Here is a 27806-nt window from a genome sequence, read left to right on the forward strand (position 1 = left end):
CAACCTTAAAGTCAGACTATGTAATAATTTGATGAAAATCTGTTGCAGTTAATGAGTACCTGAAATCTACCATCCACAGACTTTAGCAGATGCTTGGTATCTTCCCTGGTGAGGTGCTGCCAGGCCTGTGGTGCAGCCATCTTCAGTTATTGCTTGTTTGGGGACTGGTCTTTAGTGAGTCAAACACCTGCTCAGTTGGATTTAGGTGAATGGCCAGTCAAGAGCATTGCACACATCATGTGAAAACTCATTTATTGCTTTGACTGTAGTTAGGATCAAAATTCTGCTGTGTTTTTATATAACTGGGGTGTGTGTATTGACTGATTACTGTAAAAAAAAAAAATTCTTAGTAGATCTTGCCAACCAGCATGAGACCAAAAAGATCTAGTGCACATTTCGTCGTAACTTAACTGTCATTTATACAAGCTCAAATCTCCTCATTTCAGTTAAATCAGCAGCATAGGCATGATATCTTGAGACTCTTTTTATGTAGCCTTTGAGGGTATAATTAATAATAGAGCATTAATCATTTTGGAGGCGAAACATGAGGGCTCATTCCTCGAGTTTGCCCCCTGACAAGCGTCCCGCAGGCCCACTGCTCCTACCCCTCCCATAATGTACTAACCCCATCACATTTTGCCTCCTTTATTGAATGCCAATTAAGCAGATAAATTAGCAGGGTTCAGAGATTAATTAAAAAACCTGCTGGTTTCCTTGGGTGAAAAAACCTGCCAATTGTAAAAGTTTCAGCTGCAATTTTTTCCCCCTGCTCGTTCTACAAAAGATATTAATGATTTTTTTTTTAGTTCAGAGGGTATTTACTAGAGGAAATATGTTTGAAGGAATTCAGGTCAGCGTGCCCCTGGATTGAATTCCTGCCCATGCTTCACTAACATTGAAGAAAAACCTTTTGAATTAGATTATTTGTGGTAAGATATTCAAACCTCTGTGCAATATGGTGTTCTTATTTTCAACTGATGTGCTTAATTTTTTTTTAGCTGCATTTTACACTTAACTGCATAAAAGGAAAAAATCACTGTCAGAACAGATCAACCATACTAAAAGACAAATGATTTTCTCCGCTTCCCAGCAGAGGGCAGCATGCCTCCACACCTTTAGGTTCGCTATCCTAAAACCCTGAGGAGGGTGTTTTTTCACTCTGTTCATTCTACCCATCTCTTTGTGAGAGAGTGCTTCTGATAAACATCCCCCTCCATTCTAATCATCATGTCATTCCCTAGCTTTTAGTGCGCTGTCCAGCCTTCGCTCTATCCCCTGATGTCTCTCACATGAAAGACCTCTTTTGTGATGCAGAATTAAAGTAGCATGAAGATAATACTCCCAATAACACATAGATACTGCCTATCCAGCCTATCTGATGTGATTGCATGGCCTCAATAGAGGCAATGTGTTTGATTTTGTTCTCCTGTTCTGAGTTGGGGTGTGCAGTTTTTATTGCTGCAGCCTAGCTACTTTGGTTTCAAGGACTAATTATTATTGCCATTATTTTCTGCTGCTGTACCACCTGACTTAAATAAAGAAACAGAGACATTTTTTTTTTCAGCCATAGAAACACAGGATTTTATATTATAGGATAATTAGTGGAAATGTAGCAATAATTGTTTTTTTGGTTGAAAATGCTTCTTTTTGCCAGTGAAATCATTGTGCTGTAAATAACCCGGTAAAAGTTTGAGGTTTTGAAATGCAGTTAATTTGAAATATTTTTTAAGTTCAAGTATTTTTGTCAATCTGTTTCCCCATTGTTGCACATCACAGAGCCTCATTTCTACGTTTTTGTCTTGCTCTGTAGGAGGACATGAACCTGAATGAGGATCGTAAAGCACCTCTGCGAGAAAAGGACTTGAGCACCAAACGTGAGATGGTGGTCCAGTACATCTCAGCCACGGCCAAATCTGTAAGTGAGAGGATAAATCCAAGAGTTTTATCTTTATAAGTTAAGATGTATTTTATAGTTGGAATTGGCGCGCTGAAATATCACAATGCTTACCACAGCTCTCCAGAATGACTGCAACATGATGCTCTACTTTTCACTTGCTTTGTCATCTGTTCTTGCACATTCTCGCTTGTTCTGCCTTTCTTCACTCTTCCACGTTTGAAACCCACATCTTTGATTACGGTTTTGATTTATACTCTTCACTGCTTACCCTGCTATGCCAAAATCTGCCAGATTTAAATTCTAGGCAGTGCCTCACTTACTCAGTCATAGGTGCATGATCGGTGCTTGTCCAGTCACATGCTTGCATGAAAACTGTTGGTTGTCCGGGTGTATAATTTCATGTGAATTTTTGCGGAGTGGTGGTGCCTTCTTGCTGCATTATTTGGTCATAAAGAAGAGCTTAAATTCAGTCAACCTCTTAGTTCAGCTGTAGTAGATCAGTGAGTGGTGCTACAATCAAATACAGAGGTGAATATGAACTCTGGCCAGTGAGGCTGTGATAACTGTTTACACAACATCATAGCTAGCTTTACCATACTTGAATGCTCTGAATGCTGAGCAGAATGATTTTTTTGTTTATTATTTGATTGTTTACTCTCATTTGTTTTAAAATGAGATTAGATATAATATTAATTAAAAGGATTTTGCCCATTTTATGTTCTAGCAATTTGGTGGAGAGGTGACGCTTAATCATTTTAAGCAATAACAGTTTTGGCAGCAATCCATGAATGTATGATAAATTCTTGTATTGTCTTTTTGAAGTTATGACCGGCCTCTTGCTGTAAAATTCACATCACTTCTGGGGGAAAAAAAAAAAAAAAAAGTGATTTCTGTCCTCTTTGTTTCCTGAACCTGGTAGCTCCTTCTTGACATCATCATTTATTACCTGCCTCATTGTTATGGTAATTAACTGGCATTATTGATAATGATGATTATCCGAGATGATTGAATTCCACACAGGGCCCATTATGCTTTGTGAGCACTGATATTTTATTCAAATGAATAACATAATCCATGTAGTCAAAGGACAGAGGACAAAATGGGATGTCTGTCAGCACCCTGCTATCACATTTAATAGGTCTGAAGAAAGGGGATGGTTGAATGTCAGTGATGATTGTGTGCATATAGATTCATGCAAGTGCGCATGCAGTTACGCTATATTACAGAACAGCTATATATCCAAAAGCCATCGCATACCAGTGATACATAAAGATAATGTACTTCAACTCGATAGTTTGCAATTTCTTTACATATGATTGTGACAGTAATGTGACACGGCTGCCAGCTCTCTGCAGTGAGCGACACGATACACAACAATTATTCCTCTAACTACAGCGTGAGAGAGACGGGAGCAAGCCATTTGTTTCATTGTTTTAGAGTATATCAGCAATTACTACAGAAAGAAATTATAACAATTGTTTTACAGATATAAAAAAAATATTTAAGTAAAAAGACCCCAAACAAATAAAAACAGCCAATCTAAATGAGATAAGTTGATCCCATAGCTTTAATAAACCACGTTCAGCTGCTTTGGAAAAAAGTAAAATTTAGTCATCAGCAGATATTTTCTCTTGTTTTCAATGAAGTGACTGAATATATTTTCATAATTGACTTCTGTCTTAAGCCTAATTAATACCCTCACTTTCTTTTATGTCTGGATAGATGAAAAAAGACAAAAAGATATTTTTTTAATATTCATTTATTTAAATATTTACAAATATGGGTAACAGTGAAGCTCCAGCATTCCAGCCAGCAGCGTCTTTGAATGTTATATAAACTGCCTTGTAGCGCTCCTCTGCTGTTGGATTGTGTGATCTGGGTTTCAGTAACTCAGTCACTCATTGCTGGCTGTTTCCCCTGGTATCATGGCAAAGCATAATTTGTCAGAAATACCTTACAAGTGAGATGCATTTAAATTTTAGCGACCTACTGTAATTCAGGCTTTTTAAGCTTTCTTTTTAAAAGTCACGCAAGTTTTTATTTTTTTTCCACTCTGTCTATATGTCTATGAGTCTATATGTCTTTAAAATCAAGGGTTGGACTTTACTGGGACCTAATGGAGGAGTGGTGCATTCTGGAAATCCTGTCTGGATTCTCTGTCTTGCTGTTGTGCTAATATAATTTTTCTTTTTCTACCAAAGATATGCGCTGCATTGGGAGCTTGCAGTTTTGTTGGTGTCAAGCACTTACAAACATGCTTTATTTGAGTTTCTTTTTTCTTTTCTTTTCTTTTTTTAATTCTACACGCTATTTAATAGGTGTCAGTTTTATACTTGCCTTTTATTGCAGCAACAAAAGGGGCAATCAGGAATTTCTCTTACACTCACACCAGCACTCAAATTTGTGTGTAAAGACTGTAATAAACCTCTTTCTTTCTCAACTTAATGCAGTTTGCAGAGAATGTAGACTTGGAACTAGAAGTTTAAATCAGTAAATGCTGGTGGAACAAGAAATATCCTCCTTGTATTGTGTAACCCTTTTCTTGTCTGTCTCTGCAGACTCGCTCAATTGAACATGTGCCTTAGTGTTCAGCAATAGGCAGTATTCCTGGAGTTCAATAGCTTTAAGTGCCTCAGGTTTCTTTCACAGGGTGTTCCTTTCTTGTATGTACAGTATATTCACCTTTCGTGCTTACTGACACACCACATACTCTTTAAACTTCTGTTTGGCTGGAAATGGCATAATATGAGAAAGCACTGATTATTACTTTGTTAACTCTTATGTCTTTCGAAGGGAAGTTACAGCTTTTCTTCTTCTCTCTTTCCTGTGAACTGCCACCTCTCTACTGGTCTGTTGCCAGGCAAGATTGAGAACACTCCCAATACTATACCAGGGTGCCTCAGCAGGGGTCTAGCAAATTACCCCCAACACAAATGGGATGTCTTTTCTCAGGAGAATTCCACATTGACCCTGTTCATTTGCACATGAGCTGTGTTTCAGTGGAATTTAATGCTGCTTTTGCAGGAGTGTGTCTGTTGATGTCCTCGTCCATCAGCTTTTTGCATGAACAGTTGCATTTCTTTCCCACTTTGTTTCTCGTTCTTTCTTCGGTGTGCATATGTGCCAACATAACTGCAACAATTAATACTAATAGAATCAGTAGTAGAAATTTAGTTTTGACTACCAGCAGTGAATATCTCTGCCTGTTTAGTTCCAGACATGCTCTGTCTTATGCAGGAAAGGTGTTATGGCAGGGTCTTGTAAGGGGGATGTTCCAGTGTTATTAATGCGGTTTTATTCAAATATTGGTTTGTTTGATGCAACCAATGTGCCACCTTCTTCTCTGAGTGGGATTTGGATATGCTCAGGTCATTCAGGCACTTTATTATAACACTGAAAAGTGTTTTTGTGATTATTCAGAAAAAAAAAGAGTAGACATAATCATATTTGTATTGAGTAAAAAATCTATATACTTGTACCCATCGACTTGCCCTTTATACTATTTATGCTTTAGTGTGATAGATGCTCAACATCAGATCTCAAAAGATGGTGAATTGAGGAGACTTGTCCTTGTGTCAGAAAAAGGTGTTACATTGCACTCAAACTACAAACTGTGCTGCTCCCCCTCAAGCTCCTCTCTGACTATTATCTGAACACACTAAAGATAGTGTCTGCTATTTTGGTCAAGCTGCTATAAAATAATATTAAAAAAATATGTATTTGATCTGGCTGGCGTCAATATCTGCGAAAAATGTCTTTTCAATGAGTCTAATCTGCAGGTTTCGGGTAATATACTGTCTTAAATAGTGACATGCTACATTTGCTGGAAAGTAAGGAAAATGTAGTTACAGTGTGAATATGAAGCAGCAATAATGTGGTCATGTGATAGCAAGTGTACAGCACACTTTATGGCTATCATAAACTCTTGGTAATGTGATGGAGAGGGGAATCTAGTATCATGTGGCCACAGATCTAGAGAGTTTGTGAGTGACAGTAAATGAAATGAAAAGGTAGATTCTGTACTTTGTTTCTCTGAATACTGGAGAGAAAGCACCCCCAGTGTGTCCTGTAACTCCCTGCAATCAAAATGCATTCAATCAGTCAGTCACAAAAGCAGTAATATTTTATCCTCTTAATCATTTAATTAATCCCTGGTGAGGAAGTTGGCATGACTAAACCTCACTTCCGCTGTTGTTTCCACAGCTTTTACTTACTTATATTTTCACAGAGCTAGCAAATGTTTATGCTATTAAGAATAAATTGTAGCATTGCAGCTACCAAACGCAGACATTATCTTCAGCATGTGACTGTAGCTATAAATGTTCTCTTGTTGGCTTTAAAAATTTTAAGTGTATAGTATGTGCTTTAATTGTGTGAAGAATTTTTGTTATGTCACTCAAGTTACGCTAATGCTTTAACGTGTAATGCAGAGAATTCTCTGGCCTACTAATGATTGTGCTGTTTGTGTCTTTTTGCACATTAACCTCCTCCGCTGATTGCTGCATGCAGATAACGGGGAGCAAAGTTCCGGTAAGTAGCCCATTATTTATTTAGCTTGTGAATCTTCTATGTATCTGTCTTTATTCACTCCCTAAACTCACAAATACACATTACACATGATTTTATCTAGTTTTGGAAGGATGTTGAGGAGCACAATCTGAACTGTGCAAGTGAGGGTCAGTTCATTTTCTTTCATTTTCACCTGTGATATTACTAATGGGCTTTAATTTGAAAAGGCTATAAACTGTCAACATATTTCCTGCATACAAATTGTAGCACTTTAAAATGAGGGACTTTGAAATTATACAGCCTGATAGTGAGTTGGGAAGCCTTTTGTTGGTTTTTGCTGTTTCTCTTTTGAAATTGATTGCAGTGTAACTTCTATTACCATTTCAACATTTTAATGCCAAGAAAGAGTAATGGTTTTTACACAAATTCTCATAATCTTCAATGTAATCTGTTTTATGAAAATGGAGATACAGTGCAGATAGAGATCACGCAGTAAAGCTACCTTTGGCTACTCCTTATCCACAGGGGGTAGCGCCACATGTTTGACTTGACAGATATTTTACACTGGGTGCCCTTCCTGACACATCTCCAAAGGGATTTATGTCTCCTCCTGGGATCAAACCAGGAATTTTTCACTTGTTGGGGGAATGTGTAAGCCACTACACTATGGATCCACATTAGGAATGTGCAGTATTCACACTCACATACTGTACACACAGTGACCCACAGCGTACAAAAATCTTTCTCTGCCTAAAGCAGATATATTGGACTATATTATGATAGTAGAAGGATTTATGGCTATTTATCTAAATTTGCAGTCAACAACTCTCTGTTTGAAAGGAACACGACTGTTTCCTTACAAATGTTTGTTCTCGTTCTTGTCGTTTTACTTCAAGTAGTTTACTTAAGGCACTCATAATCAAAATTTTATTCATGTTCTAACCATATTGCCAATACTCATTAATTTGCAGACGTTCCCCTATAAAATGGCACTCTGTTTTTGTAAAGAATAATTTGAGATTATATTGTGCTTTTTTTTTTTTTTTTTTTACACTTATTGGTTCATAGCTTGGCAAGTGTTGAATTGTCACTTTCAACTGGGTTGTATTACCTTTTGAGAGCTTTGTAAGGATTAGGAGGACTGTAAAGCTTAACAGAAACACAGACAAAGTAAAGTAGTGCTCTGTGACCCGGCCTCTGCCCTGCCCATGATCTCAGACAAACCTCGCTCTGCAAGGCATTTAACAGAACCATTTGTATCGATTGCGTTTTCTCCTTCTTTGTCAAACTGTTCTTTTGTGCTTGGTTATTTCCATTGGAGGAGCAGGTTTTTCAGCTTTGCCCATGTTGACCTGGACTGAGCAACTTTGAATCAGCAGCAATGGACAATTTTGTTTTCAGTAGACGTAATGTGAAAAAAATTATAGCAGTTTGAATCGCGGGGACTTAAATTAAGAAGTTCTGTAAACCCTGTCAAAAGATGCTGGAGACCCTGGTTAAATGCATTGCTTCCAACTCAAGAGCATACTGATACATTTGACCTAGCATTTGTAACCTCTGTGTCAGTCCTCTAGCAATAGCCCATAGATATGGCTAACATACTGGAAGGTATGAGCTGTCATTGTTGAAAGCCCAACTGAAAGGGAGTGAGGGTGGGGGTGTTGGGGTGCAGATGGAGAGCATTTAGCCGATGATGGCCTACAGTACAACTCCCTGCTTTGCTGGCAGATTCCCATTTTCATGCTGTCTGCGTGTGTCTGTTGGACAGAGTGCGCTCTTATGTGCTGGAAGGGAAGTGTTGGTTAGGAATTTCTGTAGGGAAAATACAACTGTAACTCCTCTGTCTAAGGCATGAAACCTCCCTGGCGCTCTCCTCTCTCCCCACAGAGAATAAGTTAGGAATACAGAGACTGTGTGAATTGGTTGTAATCCACTTTGACTGTTGTATAAGTATATGACATTGCAGAGTTTCATATGCTCTCTCAGCCGCCTTGTAGGAGTGGATTTCCCATTAATGCTGCTATTGTGGCTCTGTGTTGTCACGTTCGCGGTCTTTACCTTTAATGTAGCGATTCAGGGAAGTGAGGAATCATGCAAATCTGAGACAATCTGTCTCTGACCTCAGCATATTCATCGGTAATGGCTGGTTTATTTTTGGTGTGTGAGGGTGACTTTCACTGTTATCATACTGTGTTCCTGATACTGCTTTCTGAGAAAACTCAGTTACTAAATGCAGTAGTGAATTAACCCATGGCACTTTTATGAATTTAAGAAGTAATTTTATTTCATGATTGGCCACATTAGTAAAAATTGTATCTGCAGACAAAGAACTAAATCAAAGGGAAGATGAGATTCAAAGCAAGCAGGCAGAGGCAAAAAGATAAAGAAAACATACCCCTGGAAACTTGTTTTTCTCGCAGATACTGCTCTGCTGATGACGAAAGAACAAAACATTTTCCACCATGGATGGGGCCTGTTGAATGATCAGGTTTCCATATGGTCAGTCACAACAAGTAAATGCATATCAATGTAACCTGAAGTACAAGCTTGAATCCTTAAATTAATTCACCAAACAATTTGTGCATCTTCTCAGCAGAGGTGGAGTGTGCAACATTAGCACAGCAAACGCTCAATAGAACTATTAATGGGGGAATATGCAAGATTTGAATAACCAGAAAAAATAAAACGGACAAATAAGTAACTACATGTTTTATGCAGTGTGCTGCAGTTGCATGTTCACTTCAATGGCTTAATAGCATCAGTCTATGTAAAACTTGGCCTGATTTCGTCACAAGTCAAGGGCCACATTGTAACAATACATCAATGTCTCCTGCAGCATTAACATGAAAGCTGACTGTTGTCTCATCACTGTGCGCTAACACTTTGAGAATCTGCAGCTCACAATGATGGTGAGACCTTTGATTGTGAGAGACTGTGTGATGCATGTGGGGAAAAAAAAAAAAAAATGCAATCCCCAGACCACAGGGAGGTGATCAATATCTTTATGACTGGACAGATGACTGCTTATTTCCATGGTAACATGGTGGTCAGTTCTGGGATGTCAGGTGGTGGTGGTTGGTGTGGTTGTGTGTGTTATCAGTATGTGTGCTTGGCCAGAGAGCCTAAAATGCTCAGGTCAGATGTATTGGCTTCACTATAGCTAATGAACTTCTCATCTGTTCTTAGTTTTTCTGCTGCATTGTAATGTTGGCATTTTAGTTTTTGCATGGCTGAAGATATCTTTAACATTAACCTTGTTTCTTGGGTGCGTGGTGGTTTGGATGAATGCAGTTATGTGAATTATTATGGAATAAGAGGATGGTAGTACATTAGAAAATCTAACACCTTAATGTCATAGTGTATAACTTAGTTCAACTACAAGGTCATTTTCATTAATCTGTGCAAAGTGTGGCTGTATATTCAGCATTTTAAATAAAAAGATGTTTGTGTATCTTGCAAGCACAGCATTGCAAAAGCGCTGAACCTGGATTTTCCTCATTTTTGAGATGTTTTAGAGTTTCATTCATTTGCAGTCCACCTGAGGTATTTTAATTATGTTTTTTTAGTCTATATTTTCTAAAGATACATTGTTTCCTCACTAATTTATTAACAGTTACTGTTAATACTTAATCAACACTGTAGGTAAGAATTCCCATTCAGAGCTTTTAGTTGAGATGCATTATCTGGATATAGCTTTTTATGACCAGCGGTCAAAATCCCTAAATTTCTCAGTTAATAACCAGAGAAAAGCAAGAAAACTTTGCTTACCCTTTAGCACTGGAATGAAGGATGCTGATATACATTTTTATTTTGTTTTATTGGTTGATATTATATGTATCTCAGGTGAATTACCTGTGCTTCTAGTCTTCTTTGTAAGTGCCAAGGATTTTTTTTGGACAATCTGTTAGCAAATAGTTATCGTTAGGATAGAGAATTGCAAAGCATCCAGATGGGAAACAAGGGACATAGAAAGGGAGTTGCAAGGATATGAGGCAGACATCTGGTTCCTCTTTAACTCCAATCAAGTGTTCGTTCACAGTGCCAGGAGTGCTTGTGAAAGAAAAAAGTAAAAGAAATATGGTGAGCCTGAAAGGAAATCAAGGCACCCTCCCTCCCTGCTTACCTTTTAAAACCACATACCTCAAAAGACTTTTTGTTTCAAGCAAGCTATTAAACTGGGTGCTGAGGGTTGAGCAGATTTGATGTGGCACATGTCCTTGGTGCTTTAAAAGAACAGGAATGAAAAATTAATCAATAGCGTGTGCCTCCCATGCCCTGAGCCAGTGTTCAACATAGATTCTATTTTAAATTAAGATCAAGGAAACATGCTCTGGAGGGGACGGTTTGAATAAGATGTTTCTTTGATTGGCTGAAAGCAAATTTTAGAGTCCTTCTGATTGACATAAAAAGTTGCCTACGAGTAAGATTAGGAAATATTTATTTGACAAATTACTTTTGCATAGGATATCTGTAAACCTGATTTGCTGTCATTTTGAATAAATATTGAGTATTTGTTGCTTTATTGACTCAAATTATAGGTAAATTCTATTCCCAGAATCCTTTACTGGGTAGTTCAAGAGCATGATCATATGAACTACAGTCTGAGAACCCATTGGATATCACGCTAGGGCAGTGGTCAGTGTTTTGGATATTTAGATGTGAATATCTGGATAACTGATATCTGGGTCACGACTTACTGTTCTGTACATATTATTATTTATTTTGAATGCAGATACGTTTAGAATAGCTGAAAAAAGTTACATTTTCATTTGACTATGGCCCATGAGTTTGAGGGAGGGGGGAGAGAAGCATACCTCTATGTAGGAAAACCCTGTCACATCCACAAGGTCAAACCATCATACTGATGCAGCTTATGGAAAAGAGCCCACCCTGGAATTCCATCTATTTTATTAGCTGGACATCAACCTGACAATTCTTCGTCTCTCCTCCATTTGCAGGTCAGTGTTAACCCCCTTTTTTAAAATTCATGAACAGTTTTATAGGCATTTGCCTTTCTTAAAAGGCTTTGTGAACTCATTGGTGGTACCATTTGGACCATGGGTTAGTTTCTTTTGTCTCCAAACTTTCCTCTTTCCATCCCTTTGATTCTTTGTTTAGACTAACCACCTTTAATATTATCAAATTTATGCTTTCTTTGAACCTCATTGTATGTGATGCATCATATTGATCAAAAAGTGTGAGCCAAATCTGAGCCACATGTAAGAAACCAAGAAATCTTTAACAGACACATGTCAAGTTACTTTTATGTCCTTGTATGACATTCTGTCATTAGTCAGAATATGTTGTATTTGCCACACAGATTCTTTAATATTGACATATATCGGCTCAAGTGATGTGTGACAAGTAAAAGAAAAAAGTGCTTAGTGGCTCATTCATGCTGCTGGATGTATTTTAGTGGCATAGTTTGGGTCCACTTGTCCCCTCAGACAGAAGGGTCACTGCAAATCAATAGAAAGCTTTTCTGAACAGTCACCTTTGTCTAATTATAAAACTTTACTGTCCTGATGGGAATGGTCTCTTCCAGAATCATAATGCCTTCATCCAAAGGTTGTGAGGGGGTCACTGAATGGTTTGATGAGTATAAAAATTAACACATCACATGTGACAGCCTTTGTAGTCACCATATTTGAACCTAAATTAACACCTATGGGACACAATGGAACTTATATGTCGGAAAATGCTTTTATACACCAAGTCGGAGAACATTCTTTGAAGAGTGGTGTGCTACACCTCAACACGAAAGCACACTGAAGCTGTTCTGGGAAGACATGGTGTCCCAGCACCTTATGTAATAAATACATTTAATAATTACATTGTAAATATGTAATAACTATCACAGTTGTCATGTCATGTTGAACTTTACAGTTTTCCTACCAGCTAATGTTGTTTTTTCACTGAATGACTTGTCTTCAGGCATTCATGGTTGGATTGACCTTTGCTGGCTGTGGAAGAAGCAAGGTTTTAGCTGTGACAGAGGCTGAGTTGTGTGGGAAGGATTAAGTCAACAACATCTCCCACTGGGGATGAGAAAAAGAGGTTACTTTCCATCAGCATTTGTCTTCTTTTTATTTTTTGTGCTAGAGTTTTTATGTTTTTTTTTCCTGTCTTTTCTGCAAGCTTCTCTCCTTCCTTGTTTCTCCCCTCACACATCTTTTCTCTATACAACATATGTCTTTTCAAAGGAAGAAACAATCATTCCTCTTCAATCAGGAGAGGAGAGCTGGATCTCGTTATTTTGAAGGGAACATGAAAGGCTGAAGTGGTCACAGTATGCTGATATTGGATTGAACAGTGGCTATGGCAGTGCTTTATAGTCTCCCTGTGTTTGTGTTGCTGTGTCCACATGAACGTGTGTCTGTCCTTGTAGTAAGTAGCACTGTTTTTCTCCATGCATTTTCAGTACACTTGCATATTACAGCTATTGCACAGGAGAGATAGAAACTGGCTATTTTAGATGAAGGCAGGGAGGAAAAAAATAGGATTCTTAGTTCTGTTGATTGCATATCTGTGAATTTTATGTACTGTATGCACATCCCACACTAGTGATGGAGCTTGTGAATACGGGCTATGCTCTCAGTTGTACATCTCTCTCCCACAGCTCTGTCAAACACTCAACAGCACTGTCGGCATGCTCAGCTCGACAGGAGGCTCCTGCAGGGCCGCATTAGGCTCCATAAACTTTATAGCATATTTTTACAACCCGGCTCTCTGTATGCATCCACCATCACATCCCATCGCATCTGCTTTAACTGTTCACACAGCTGTGAAATTCTGTGTATCCCCATGTTTTATGGTTGCTTGCTTCTCCAGTCACTCCCGATTTCTTTATTTGCTTCTTTAGCTTTTCGATACCCTCTACATTTGTGTATATTTAGTAAGTTATTTGCTTTGGTTGATGCACTCGGCTTCTTTTTCTAGATGTGATCTCTGTGAAATGTGGGCTCTGTCTGAATATGTCAAGATTTGCATGGAGAATGCTTGCATTGGGTGATGTGATAAAGCACTCCTGTTCATAACCTTGCCAAGCTCTCTTTTTGTGCATTTGTAAATGCAGGCTTCACACTGACTTGCATTCCAATGTAAGCAGTGCATTTACCCTGCTGATCTGTAATATTTCTGTTTTGCACCTCTGTAGCTGAAGGACAGGAAGGAAGAAATGGTAGCTGTTGACAAATGGACAAGGTTATTGTAGATGTTGGGCTTTGAAAGAGTCACATTGATGGCCTTTTTATAATCCCCCCATTCTTGCAGTAAGCCCACCAGGACCTGTGGGAACGCCTTACTGCTCAGCCAACTAGTCCACTCAGCACAACAGCATGCTAACAAGGTATAGTCTCTGCCTATCAGCCACAATGCTTTCATAGCACTGTCATACTTGGACGCACAAGAGTAAAGGCACATAATCGCCTCATCAACAGCCAGGTTTCCCCTGATTCCCTAGACAGCTCTCTGCTGTAATGATTGGTGACATGATCAAGGCCAGATCACTTGCTGTGTTATTGTCTGGCTTGCAGTTTCTTTTCGAAGGGTGCTCTGGAGAGATGGGTCATAGTTTTAAAGTGGAAACCTTCAAGCTATATCACTTTTTCGCTGTTTATTGGCATCACGTGACTAGTTGGCTTGCCGCTCACTGGTTAGTAAATGGATGAAAGAATAAATGAATGAACAAATGAGACTGCATTAACTAGTAATTAGGACTGTGCAGGTAATCCCATTACATTTTTTTTTTTTTTTAGCTTCAAACAATTATGAAAACAAGATAATCGAGATAAAACAATAATTGTGCTCCATTTGCATGCTCATGCTCCTGTTTGGTCGTGTTTCCTTTACAGAAGAAAAAAAGCTGTTGGTTTAAAAAAAACAAAAACAAAGCTAAAACCTATTCAGCTGTTAATCCTCGATTTTAGGGAGGCCCACAAGGGACACCACCAGCAACAAAAATTTAAAAGCTGTAAAATGCATGATGTTAAAAAAAAAAAGCCAGTGCGTAATAGTGTCAAGTAATTGTCATCTCAATGTTGACCAGCATAATTTGGATTATGATTCTCGCAGTATTTGAGCAGCCTTACTGGTCATGCATTAGATATAAATACTCAGGTTGCTATGATGTGCTTAAGGCTTGGTTGGTAAAGCATAGTTCAGCTATCCCAGAGAATGTGAGTCTTATCCCGAGTGAGTTGGCAGCACCTCATATTCATGCATGCTGGCTGCTCTCTGCATGTCTTAAATTCCAAACAGGTCACATTTGTTGAGAATTGCAGCTTTGTGTGCTTTAAGTGTTCACAGCCAAGTTTGTCTGTTGAAGACAAATACTGGTATTGAGACTGGCTTTTGGTGTATCTCAACAGTGCTGATTATACTGGATCTTAAGTAAATACAGTAGCTCATCATGCACGATCATGGTCTGTCCCCGCTCAGATAGACATGACAACAGCGGCAGTTCTCCAGTCACTAATGTAGTACTGAAGGCCAGCACTTGGTGGCAGTGGGTGCCCATTGAATCGACCAATACATTGTTGCACCACAGGGGCACAAAAAGCCACATTGTTGCTATGGAATTGACCTAATGGGTTTCTCTCAGCCCATGCAAGACACTGCTGTGTGCCACTAATGCCATTTATTAGACATCTGATCTTTAAAAGGAAGAATATATGTGAAATGGCTCACCCGGATTCTGGTAGGTCTCTCTTCTCTGATTAACAACTTTCCCCTTCCGACTCTACATAGAGAGGTGGAGAGAAGGCTTGATTCATTCATTCATTTATTGTTATTTTTTCCTTTAACCTAATACTAAAGTGAGGCTGCCTCTTACGTGGTGGAAGAGGGCCAAACTCTATTGGGTACATTTTTTTCCCCTTCCATTCTTCACTTGGATAATCTGGGCCTGTAAGGAATTATATGTTCCCTTGCCTGCTATTAACAAGACCTATTGTATTGACTTCCCTTATGCTACGAATTATTAGTCCAATGCTGAAAACAGATTTAGTCTCTTAACAACAATAAGACATCAGCTATGCTTACAGAACCACACCATTGACATCTCTGTTTTTTCTCCTGGTTGTCTCTGCTTTATGCCTGTACACTGACACCATATCACTGTCTCACTCATTTAATGTATTCTATGCAGTTGCATTTCCTCAGAGGTATAAACATCAGTCTTTCTGACCACATCTTTCCACGTGAGCCATATTTGCTTATTGACAACCTGTGCTCTTGACAAGACACAGATTTCTGGCCATGCGTGTGCAGCTGGAGCATGGTCTTGGTCAGGTATGACTTTTAGTTACCTCACAGGCTGTTTTTCAGAATAGATATTGTTGATGAGAGCAGCTAAAGAAACCTATTTGCTCCTCAACTCGTGCTGTGCTCGCTGGTTCCACTTTTTCCGACTTATCATTCATCTCAGGTGCCCTCACTAACATAAGGCATCAATTTTTTATGCAGAGCCATATGGTGATCTTGTTTTTCTAACAGGTATTGTGCCAAATAAATATGAGTAAAATAAAGCAAAAAAAAAAAAAAAAGCCCGTCACTAATGATATTTTCACATATATGTTGTAAAGGATTTTGGCTATATCAATTGGTAGTCAGGATGTATCAAGCACTTCCTTAGAATGGAGCCAATTACTAGATATTGGCCTGAAGCTGATTTGATGGCAGATGTATAGTGTTCGTAATGGTGATGTCCTTGATGTTGGCTATAGACGCAGCATGAGGTGGCATCCAATCATGTTGAGATGGCTGACCTGTCTCTTTATGTCCTGAGTGGTCTTGAGAAAAATGATCTTTCTTTCAAAGCTGATTGGGTGAATGCCTTCGTCATACATGAGATGCAGGCCTTGAATCAAACAAAGTCTGCAGCTGGATGTAATAAAAACATAGGACCTTACAATGCAGACCCCTGATGTGTATAATTACACAGTCATTTAATAAGACAAGCAGCAAATTCAGTGTCATGTGTGAGGTGTTTTTCTTCTTTCCTGTCAAGATTTCCCATGTTAGCTTTCAGTTGGCTGTCTCTGCTGGCGACGGGTGTTGTTTGCTAGATTGTTTGTGTGTCACCTCACATGTCTCTGTGTGAGGAGGAGAAATTTGCCACCACAAAAGAATGAAATTGAGAGGGAAAAAGTTCTTCCAAGCCCTGCAACTAGAACAAAAGAACAGGAAAAAAAAAAATCTTGATGTTATTATCCCGGCAACATCTTCTGAGCTTCTGATATAAATGAACTAAAGGTTCTAAAATTGTCATTTGAATTATGCCTTTCATCTCCCCATGGTTTTTAGTGAAGCAGTTCAGCCCAAGTCTCTAGTGAATGTTTTTTCTTCTCCTGTTTGCATTTCTGAACAAGCGCCATAACTGTAATGAATTCTATTATTTTAAAACCAATTACTGTTAGTTGGGAGCTTTTTCACCACCGCTGTTGTGCTCTCAGAGGAATAGTGCTGTTGCAGTGTTGACTGCACTCAAACCGTGATGGTGTTCCTTCATATTTCCCTCACTATCCATACTAATGTCACTTTCTGCTGCATAGTGTATGTGCTTCATATGCAGGAAGAGTTTACATATGAACCACAAATAAAGGAATCAGTGCAAATATTTATTTTTTTATTTATTTAGTTGAATTCCATTTTGTCTAATTGTTTAAGAAATATAGACACCAATGCAGTGTTTAAATTAGGAAAAATTAACAGTAAACAATATTTTCAACTCAATGTGTCTTTGACCTTTTTTAGGATTCATTATATTTAACACTGATAACTGTCATCTTTTTGTAGTTTTTCGAATGTATTTTAAATAATTTTACATCTTTTAAATGTCTTTCTAAAAAGGTTTTTCTTCACAAAATGTAAGATCTGTTTCTTTATTTATAATTTAATATATTGTAACTCTTTTCTAACAAATGTATGAACCATTTTAAGGCCATAAAAATAGCAACAATACATATGGCATAAGATATCTGAAACAATATGATGTCAGAAACCTAAAACAACAGGAAAAATAATGGGATAATAAAAAGCAAAACGTGGAACTTAAAATTATTTATCTCATTCAGTAAAACTGTTCTCATCTAAATGACATTTTAAAATCTAATATGACTAAATACAAAGCTAGAAAAAAATGGGCTCAGGTGAGTTCAGGTCTTATGTATGTGTATTATATTCATGATCAAAAAACTGTAATTTATATATTGTAAAGTGTTCTGTTTTTTCATACATGTAACTTTAGTTTTTAACAATGAATTAGTAGCTCTGTAACACTAATAACTGAGCTATTGTAAATTAGATTAAGATTACAGTGCTGTTTATACTTTTACATCCTACACAGTAATTATAATCAATGTTTAGGGTTAGAGCGATAGTTATCTTTATGAATTTTATTTGCAGCTGGGTATAACCCAGATCACAGAACTTTGCTGAGGCCATAATTACCATTTCCAGTACTATATCAAATTTTCAGTAATTTAAATCCAGTGTTTTTGATCCCAGTCTGCCTTGTTTGCCACATTAGCAATGTTACTGAAATGATAAAGCAAACTAAAAGAGCTTCCATTGTCCTGAATTGGCTGTCAAATTCCTAATGGTAAAAAAAAAGAAAAAAAAAGTTTCTCACAAACTAAATCATGCTTAATGTTTGCGACTATGAACAAGATGTTGCTGCATTTCTGTCTGAGAAATTCTTTTCCAAGTTAGATATTAGGTCCCTTATTAAAGAATTTATTACAGACAAGCTATGTGCTGTCAGTGGGCTTACCTTGACGATTAGTAATGTTCATGCATTCAACAATCAACAAGAGCATTCTACATTTTTGTGGCAATGCTTATTGTTTAGTTGCCTTGAAAGTTGCAGCAATTGCATTCCCACTGTACCAACAGGGACTGGAAGTAGTGCACTTCACATGTACAGTACCAGTCTTGACTGGTACTGTGTACACACACACACACACACACACACACAGACACACACACACACACACACACACACACACACACACACACACACACACACACACACAGCCTCACTGTCACATGCATCTCAGGAAGTATGGCTGCTATTAAAACACTGTCATTCTTAAAGTATCGGCACAAATTAAATGCGGTACAGTACAGTTTTACCGGCAGTGTAGTGGAGCCTTTCTAGCATCTGCATACCATTTGGCCATCTGCATATTCTGCAGTATTACATATGGCAGAATATGCATGTATATTCAATACATGCATGTATACTTGATATGTACATGCATGTATGCATGTACATGTACCTGCAATGAATGCCCTATACTCACTGAAATTTTCAGAAGTTTTTTTTTTTTATCATTTCTCCTTTTTTATTTTTATGTAATTAGTGCTTTCGAGTCCAACAATGGAGTATCATTTAAACCTATGTTAGACCACATAGTTTTCTTTGTTCATAGTAATTATATTTATTCGTGATCGCCAGCGACTTGTACGGTCACTTTACATGAACTAATAATAAGGTTTCTCTTTGAGGCCGGTCTCCATTATTTCGCTTTCTATGCAAAAGACTAATTGGATCCTGCTTAGCTAGTGTTTAGAGGTGGATCTTTTTGTTCTCTTTTTTCAAAATTTTGTCCTCTAATTGAGCAACTTACATCCAGTTGCTTGAATTACCAGTCTACTACTTCAAGTTACATACTTTGAAGTTGCGGTGAACACTACAGAATGATGTTTTTTTTAAAATCCTCACTTTACACCAAGTTACCACGTAGTATGTTCCCGTATATACATGCACACACTCTGAGTGAAGCAAAGAAAAAAGAGAGATTAGACACGTCCACTCATTAAAAGCCAGCCACTCATTCTGCTCTAAAAATTGATTTATAGCTTATTTAATAAGCTGAAAGGTTACCTCAAAACAGATTTTCTCCATAATTGACCAATTTATTGCCGCTCGATAAGCATTCATGTCAAGACAAGATTTTGAGGTATTTCTAATTCCCATCTCCCACACTTTTGCTCTCATTTATTAACACTGATATTATTCTGCGGTGATTAGTTATTTGAGAAGCTATGAAATATTCAACATGTTGTTTTTTGGATGTTAACAGGGTGGGGTACAAAACCTGGGCACAATGGCTACAGCATTAGTTAGCATCACTGAATGTTCTCCTAATTACTTCACTTTGCCCAGCAGCTGTCTGCTATTAGGGTCCTTTGTTCCAGATGTTATCTCATTAGAATGGCATTGATCATCCTAATGACTCAGAGAGAGATTATTGGTCCACATTAATGTGACCCGCTTGTCCCTCCTCCTTCCCTGAGGTCAAACAACAATAACTCCATCCATCCATATGTTCAGCTGACAGTGTATTACAGTCATTTTCACCAGTCTTGGTAACTTCTACATGGAATAGCAAATGCAAGAGTATAGCAGAAATGACTAGTGGTACATGTTAGTTGTGAGGAGGGATGTTTTTGCAGTACAGAGTTCCCTATCTGTGAATGGACCACTGTTTCATCGCATTAATGGCTTTTCTTTACCAATGAAATGGACGAGGTTTAAGTTTCATGGTTCTGTTTGCTTCATATTATGTTTCAGTTTGAAACAAGGAAGCCAACCAGTTATTTTGCCCGTGAAAGCAAGGTTTTCTGAAGCAAGGATATTTGCTTTTGTGTATTTTCACATTAAGAACAGTATTCAGTCACTATTGATCCTGAATGGTCTATATTCAAGGCTTTAATTTTGTCCATGTTTGTGTCTCTTTGAGTGGTGTAAATATATGTGCGTAATTCTGTCTCATTTATTGATTTGTCTCTTTTTGAGGATGTGTTGCCGCTGCTGCGATAAGAAAAGTGGGGGCATTTGAGTCCTGATCTTACACTTTTGGTCTTGAGTATTTTTATGGGCAGTGGGGGTTTTGCCGGGCTTTGCTGACGGCTAAAAAGCAAGTGGTTCCCTCCCCTGCCACGGCAAGCACACAGTACAGAAGTGTACAGAAATCTGTGTTTCATCCCTTTGTCTACCCTTTCTGCTGATCTGGAAGCTGGCCATCTCAGAATCCTGTGAAGCCATTGGAGGATGGTAGAGAGAGATGGCAATGCAGAGTTAGGGTAAAGAGGAAGATAGTTGTTGAGAGGTAAATGGAGAGAAAGGTGGAATGACTAGGTATTACGGTGTAAAATGAGGAGGGAGTACTCAGGCAAAGTGATTGGAAGAAAGTTCAAGATGAGGAGAAGCAAAGTGCCTAATTACACTTCACACCCTCTCTATGTAACTAATCCTGACTTGCCCAGTTCTCACAGACTGTGGGGTAAATCTGCCAGAATGTGCCTCTGTGGTCAGCTAATTTCCGATATAACTTGTAGGTCTCTTTTTCCCGCTCCATGAGAACCTATTGTATTAACGTGGTGCCTCTGTTTTATACTTTAGGCTCAAATGTGTAGTAAAACAATCGTGCTTAATTGCATCTATCTCAGTGGTTCGGTCTTCAAGTTTTCAGGCTCCACGGCCTAATGAAAACGGTGAGGCATCAGTTTAATTATAATGTACTCGTCTCTTATCCAGGAGAGATTGTTTTTATTTGGAGCCCTAATGAATTTCTCATCAGTTTGTTATTAACATTGTGCTATCTGGGGCTCAAGTGGGGAAGCAACCAATTACATGGCTTTGTTCTCCCTGATGGACAAGAATTTGTGCCTCCATTGAGAGAGAAATAACTTGCGAAAATGCTGTTGGAATAAGGGCCAGCTTTTTGAGCCATTGAGAGCCTGATAGTTTTCTCCTTTAGGTAAAGTAAAAATTGCATTAAATCAAATAAATTATATTTCTATAGCAAAACAAAACAAAACAAAAAAAACCCGTCCTGCATAGTGTTGTAAGAGATTAAGATTCCCGCTAGGTCTATTTTCTTGTAATAACTGGCTCATCCACAGACCAAACTATTTCAGAAAATGATATGTGGCAGCTGAAATATTGGCTTAATAAACAACGAGTGCCGATGCAACACTGCCTTGCCTAGTCAGCTGTATGTAACACGATATTCACAAATTTCACCATTGTTTCCTTTTCCTGCATATTTCAAACCTTGCAGTGATTCATGGTGAGAACAATTTGAGTGGAAAATTGATGTTGAGAATTCATACACTGAACTGAAGACAAGTAATGATAATTTGACATTCTTACCCTTGATTCTGGCCGCATATGTCATGACTTTCTTAACCTAAAATGCGCTTGGGACTAATCTAATGGGATATGAAAGGAACATAATGATGTGTGGGGCCTAGCTATTTGCCTTTGTTCACAAAACACTTCCCTAGTTTATTGCATTTTACGGTTGAAGGGCTTGATCACTAGTATTATGGTTTTCTAAATGGGAGTCAATAAATTACCCTCTGATTAAAGACGATGCCCTCACTTTAGGTGTGAGAGCCATTCGCTATGCTTGGTTACCATGAATCTTTCGTGTGTACTAGTTTAATCACTTTAATTCCTCTTTCATTTTCAACTCTCTTCATCTCCATCACTCTCTGTCTTGTCCCTGACACCAGGGCACAAATATTTTTATGGCGAGGCTTTTTGGATGCAGATGATGATTTCAAATGCGTTTAAATTAGTCTGTGATCCCTCTGCACATGACCTTTAGGTCGTAATGGACCCTGTTTTTGAGTTGGGTGTATTGTGTTATGAGAAACTGGAAGCATTCAGCCCTTTCTCCTTTTTTCATTTACTGATTTACTCAAAACTACATAGATTAAAGAAATAAGCAGATAAAGAAACCTGCGTCTCTTTAAAATGACACTTTCAGGAAAAGGACAGAAAGTCTTAAGCAGAAAGTCTCTTAATTAAAAATGTTTCTATACTGTACTATAAATGTATATAGTACCCCATTCCCCCTTATGACTACTTAATTAATTGAGTCAAAAAAAGGAAAGAAAGTGTGCAAGTCTTTGACATGAAGTTTTCTTGTGCACAGTTATTTAAACTCTGCCTCTTAATTACTAGTTGCTTCCTTATCTTGTACATAAATGCAGCTTCTTACTGAGAACATGAAGTGGCGTTTTTGCGTATGGAAAACTAGGATGTGGTAAATAGCAGGACAGATGGTCTAGGTCTGTCGACAAGAGCTTCATGCATGGCAACACGGGAAGAGAATTGTACTGCAGTTCTGCTGACTCCATACTTTGGAAAAAATCTGATGCAAACCCTCTCCACTCCAACTATCCTCGCCACACACACACACACACGCATGCACACACACACACACACACACGCACACACACACACACACACACACACACACACACACACACGATTCCCCAGCCCACCAGTTTGTTTCATGCATCTTCAAACCTCAGTCACACTGATTGATACACTGTGGAATAGCCTCAAGCTTCATCCTCACATGAAAAAGCATATAAGTTCCCCAAAGCGCAGAAGACTTGGTGGCCATTATGGGACTGGAACTACAAGCCATGCAAAATAATAATCTGTTGCACCCTCACCATACCTCCACCCCTACCCTATTCTTTATGTTGCATTAATGAATGAGGAAATAAACTTTCAAAGCTTAATGTAATTAATTTTTTGTGGATGGCATCATTTATTCATTTTTTGTGGGTCTAATTTGGGATTTTTTATAATTCCACAATGGCTGCATGAACACTGTTGCATATTAAAATGAAAGAAAAATTAGATTATGCTTGAATAGGAATAGTGGAGTGGATTTAAAGATAAGACTTTGTGATTAAGACTTGTCTCACTGTCTATGATAGCATTTGTGTGACTTTCAGTCAGTGACCAAACATGATCAGCAGTCTGAGTTTTTTTTTTTTGTCACATCCAGGATTTCCAGTACGCTGGTTTTGACACTTTTGACAGATCAATTTTTTTAATGTTTTGTTTTTTAATGATTAAAAACAACAGCGTATTGGTGTGCAGTACAGGTACATATCTGTAGTGGCAACGCTTTTGCCAGGTTTACTCCCTACTCCTTTTGTCAGGATTAGCCCCACTGCTGGAGGAGGATGAGTAGAGGGTGTCAGGAGCATAATGAGAGCATGTGGTTGGTCCAGGGGCAGTCAGCAGGGCCCAGCTAGGTGGATCTGCCTGTGGTGTTAAGCCTCTTAACTAACACCATCCTCGCTGGCATCCTCAAACTGGTATACCATCACACGTTGCTTTTGTGCATGTGTGTCAAACAACATAGGTCCAACAAAAGCAAACCTGTAATTCTAAGAACCACGTAATAGTTATCTGAGTAGATTAAATGACACTCCCTAAAATACTTATAATAGTCTTTAGTTCACAGGATAAAGATATACAAGCTCATTTAATTTCATTAAAAAAATTCATTTTAAGTATATTCTACCAATGACATGTTTTTTTTAGCAGTGTTGAAAGCAACAGATTGCAGTGAGAGGAATAAAAGCATTCTCATCCAGTATCTCTTTTGCAGCACATCTCTTCTTTCCCTTGCCAAATTCTACATTGTTTGGCTCTAATAGATATGGCTCAGTCTTGTTGAAAGGGCCACGCTTACATCAAACGTCCCTTGTTGTTGACGAACTTCATCTCTACCTGTCTGGACTTGGTGCTTGTGAAAGACAGCAGTTAACATTGCTGATGATTAATGAATGGATGGACTGCTCATTCAAATAAGGGATGGGTGGTTTTGATGAAATCTTTGGCCAGTACTATGGTTTGTGCTTTACTTGGATGAATCATAAATGAAAATAATCTGAGAAGAAATGCATGATATATATATTCATTTGTTCGTTTATATATATATATATATATATATATATATATATATATATATATATATATATATATATATATGAGTACTTCTTCCAACAAGATACATAGCATTTTCTGTATATTAGCATAATAATATGTGCCTATGCAAGGTAACTCTAACAGAAAACTGTGGCTATAAAATCAACAATAATATATAGAAAAAGGGCCAAAGGCTGCCATTATTTGGCTTTTGGTCAAGAGTTGATTGCTCCTAAATTAGCCTGGACAGTTGAAATACAGCAAATCAATGTCAACCATAACTGATACCAAAGGCAGTAAGTCTTAAACTGTTAATAAGTGGCAAACACCCTGACTTAACTTTAATGTTAGGTGAGTTACATGCAAATTCATTCAACTGGAGGCAAAGGTACGAATGTTTGCATTGTCTGCACATTGCAGCACACCAGCTTGTGATGCTGCGACAGTTGTCACACAACAGATTGATGCTTTCTTTAAGTGCTTTTATAAGTTACAGCACAAACACAGAGATGTTTGTTGTCATTTGTTGCTTTGCTTCCGTTCTAGGCTCAGAAAAGGTGTATATCAAATGTTGTATATTTGTTGTCATACACTTCCACCTAGCACTAGACTTTTGGTAACAGATAAAGAAAGAGTATTACTCATCAAATTAAACACCCAGCCCAAGAGACACCAGCACCTCACTATGTCTTATCTTTCCTTGTGCCTGTGTTTGTTCTCGGTCTGCCTTAAGCAGTGGTGCTTGCTGGGGAGGATTATTGGACTCTATATCTCTCAGATGCCTACCATTCATTATCGATATGGAACTATATAATAATCTTTTAAATACATTATTTTGATGGAAATTAAGCATTACACCCCTGATATCCCTCAAAATATTTTTCTTCAGAGGGTTCTCATATAAAAATCACACTAATCTGAAGCGAGGTGAATCTAGGAGCAGCATTGTTGATATAACAGTGACAAACCCTGGTTTACTCCCAAACTGAAGCAGCTGTGGATAGAGAAGAGGGAGGCTTTTAAAAGTGGGGACAAAGACTGCTACAAAGAGGCCAAGTACAGGTTTAGCAAGGAAGTGGCCACTGCTAGATCACATCACTCTGAGAATATACAGCAGCAGATCTCAGAGAACGACGCGGCCTCTGTATGGAAAAGCTTTAGGCAGATTACCAACTACAAGCCTAAAACCCCCCACTCCACAGACGACCTACAAACTGCAAATAGACTGAACGAGTTCTATTGTCGTTTTGATGGTCAGTTCAGCAGCCTTCACACCTCCACCAGTCCCAACTACAATACAGCCAACACAAATATTCACCCCCCAACCTCCCCCACTCCCCACACCTCAGAGAAGCCCACATCATCAAGGACTCCCACCCCAGAGTCCCCCTCCTCCCCCACCCCCACAGTCTTTTGTATTCAGGAGGACCAGGTGCTAAAGCAGTTCAGGAGTGTCAAAGCTCGCAAAGCTCCAGGTCCAGATGGTGTCTCACCTGCCACACTGAGACACTGTGCTAACGAGCTTGCCCCATTGTTCACGAACATCTTCAACTCCTCACTGGAGGCTTGCCACGTGCCTGTCTGCTTTAAAACCGCTACCATTGTTCCTGTCCCCAAGAAGCCAAGGATCACTGGACTAAATGACTACAGACCTGTGGCACTGACTTCTGTGGTCATGAAGTCATTTGAGCGTCTGGTGCTGTCCCACCTCAAGTCCCTCACAGCCCCCCTTCTGGACCCCCTGCAGTTTGCCTACAGAGCCAAGAGGTCTGTGGACGACGCCATCAACCTGACTCTGCACTTCATCCTACAGCATCTGGACTCCCAGGGAACCTACGCCAGGATCCTGTTTGTGGACTTCAGCTCTGCCTTCAACACCATCATCCCTGATCTCCTCCAAGACAAGCTGTCCCAGATGAACGTGCCAGATCCCATCTGCAGGTGGATCATTGACTTCCTGATGAACAGGAAGCAGCACGTGAGGCTGGGGAAGAATGTCTCGGACTCCCGGACCATCAGCACCGGCACTCCTCAGGGCTGTGTCCTCTCTCCTCTGCTCTTCTCCCTGTATACCAACTGCTGCACCTCTGACCACCAGTCTGTCAAGCTTATTAAGTTTGCAGACGACATGACTCTCATCGGACTCATCTCAGACGGGGACGAGTCGGCCTACAGGATGGAGGTCAAACGTCTGGCGTCCTGGTGCAGCCACAATAACCTGGTACTGAACGCCCAGAAGACAGTGGAGATTATAGTGGACTTTAGGAAGCACACAGCCCCTCTACCCTCCATCATCCTGACTGACACCCCCATCACCACAGTGGACTCTTTTCGCTTCCTGGGAACTACCATCACCCAGGACCTCAAGTGGGAGCCCACCATCACCTCTGTCATCAAAAAGGCCCAGCAGAGGATGTACTTCCTGCGGCAGTTGAAGAAATTCAACTTGCCAGCAAGGACCATGGTGCAGTTCTATACTGCCATCATTGAGTCCATCCTCACCTCCTCCATCACTGTGTGGTACGCTGGAGCCACCACTAGGGACAAACAGAGACTACAGCGCGTTGTGCACTCTGCTGAGAAGGTGATTGGCTGTAACCTCCCATCTCTCCAGGACCTGTACACCTCCAGGACACTGGGGCGTGCAGGTCGGATCACAGCCGACCACTCTCACCCTGGGCACAGACTTTTTGACCCTCTCCCCTCAGGCAGGAGGCTACGGTCCATACGGACCAGAACCTCCCGCCATAAGAACAGTTTCTTCCCCTCTGCTGTTGGACTCATGAACAATTACCCTAAGACTGTTACCACCACCCTCCACAAACGCTGATGACCCTATGTCTATGCACCTGTCTGACTGCACTGATGTACATATTAGTGGAATATAGTCTACATTTTTTTTATCTTTTAATTAGTCTCTGCACTGTATATTTTGTAATTTTGTAATATTGTGCTATAGTTATAGCTCTAATATCTCTGTATATTTGCAATTTGTATACTTGTATATTGTCTTATAGTTTTTATACTTATTTGTTTTTTTTCTGTAAGCACGAAGTACCGCAGCAATTTCCTAATGCTGTGAACCTGTTCACCCATATGGCAATAAAAACCTTCTGATTCTGATTCTGATTCTGATATTTGAGGATATTGATGACAAATTAACATTTTCCCCAAGGATGTTGATAAGGAATTATATTTTGTCCGATTCATGAATCATATAATTTAAAAGCAGAAACTAAGCAAAACATGACAAAGCCATTCATTTTTGGCCAAATTTCTGGGGTTGGCTGATTATTGACCTGACTGGTTATTGGATCTGATAATCAGTATTTTTCACAGCAGTTTCTAAGTGGTTACATGTCACAGCTATTAGCCTATCATACACTGAATGGTAGCTAGTGGCCAAGTGGTAATTATAATGCAGTTTAATGATCTATTTCTGTCATGACAGATATGCTTCTTGATTACACTGAAAAAAAAACATTTTGACCAATCCCTACAATTTCCAAAAGTTGCAACTATGATTTGAATATACAGCTTGTTCTACCGCAGTAGCGTAGTGTTGACCCATGGGTAAGTGTTATGTGGACATGGCAGCGATAAAGAAAGATAGAAAATGTGGGCCATGAGTTCAGTTTGATGAAA

The 27806-nt window shown here is 39.0% G+C and overlaps 1 protein-coding gene across 2 annotated transcripts in view; it reads left to right on the forward strand.

Annotated features, from left to right (window-relative positions):
- Positions 1–27806, forward strand: part of diaph2 (diaphanous-related formin 2) — a 382484-nt gene that overhangs the window by 19554 nt on the left and 335124 nt on the right. For both annotated transcript variants that reach the window (XM_030738657.1, XM_030738656.1), the window contains exons 5-6: positions 1811–1915; positions 6407–6427. In XM_030738657.1, the coding sequence (XP_030594517.1) occupies positions 1811–1915; positions 6407–6427 (126 nt within the window). The remainder of the gene's footprint in view (positions 1–1810; positions 1916–6406; positions 6428–27806) is intronic.

The sequence above is a fragment of the Archocentrus centrarchus genome, chromosome 10 (genome assembly GCF_007364275.1).
Source record: "Archocentrus centrarchus isolate MPI-CPG fArcCen1 chromosome 10, fArcCen1, whole genome shotgun sequence".
NCBI classification, from domain to species: domain Eukaryota; kingdom Metazoa; phylum Chordata; class Actinopteri; order Cichliformes; family Cichlidae; genus Archocentrus; species Archocentrus centrarchus.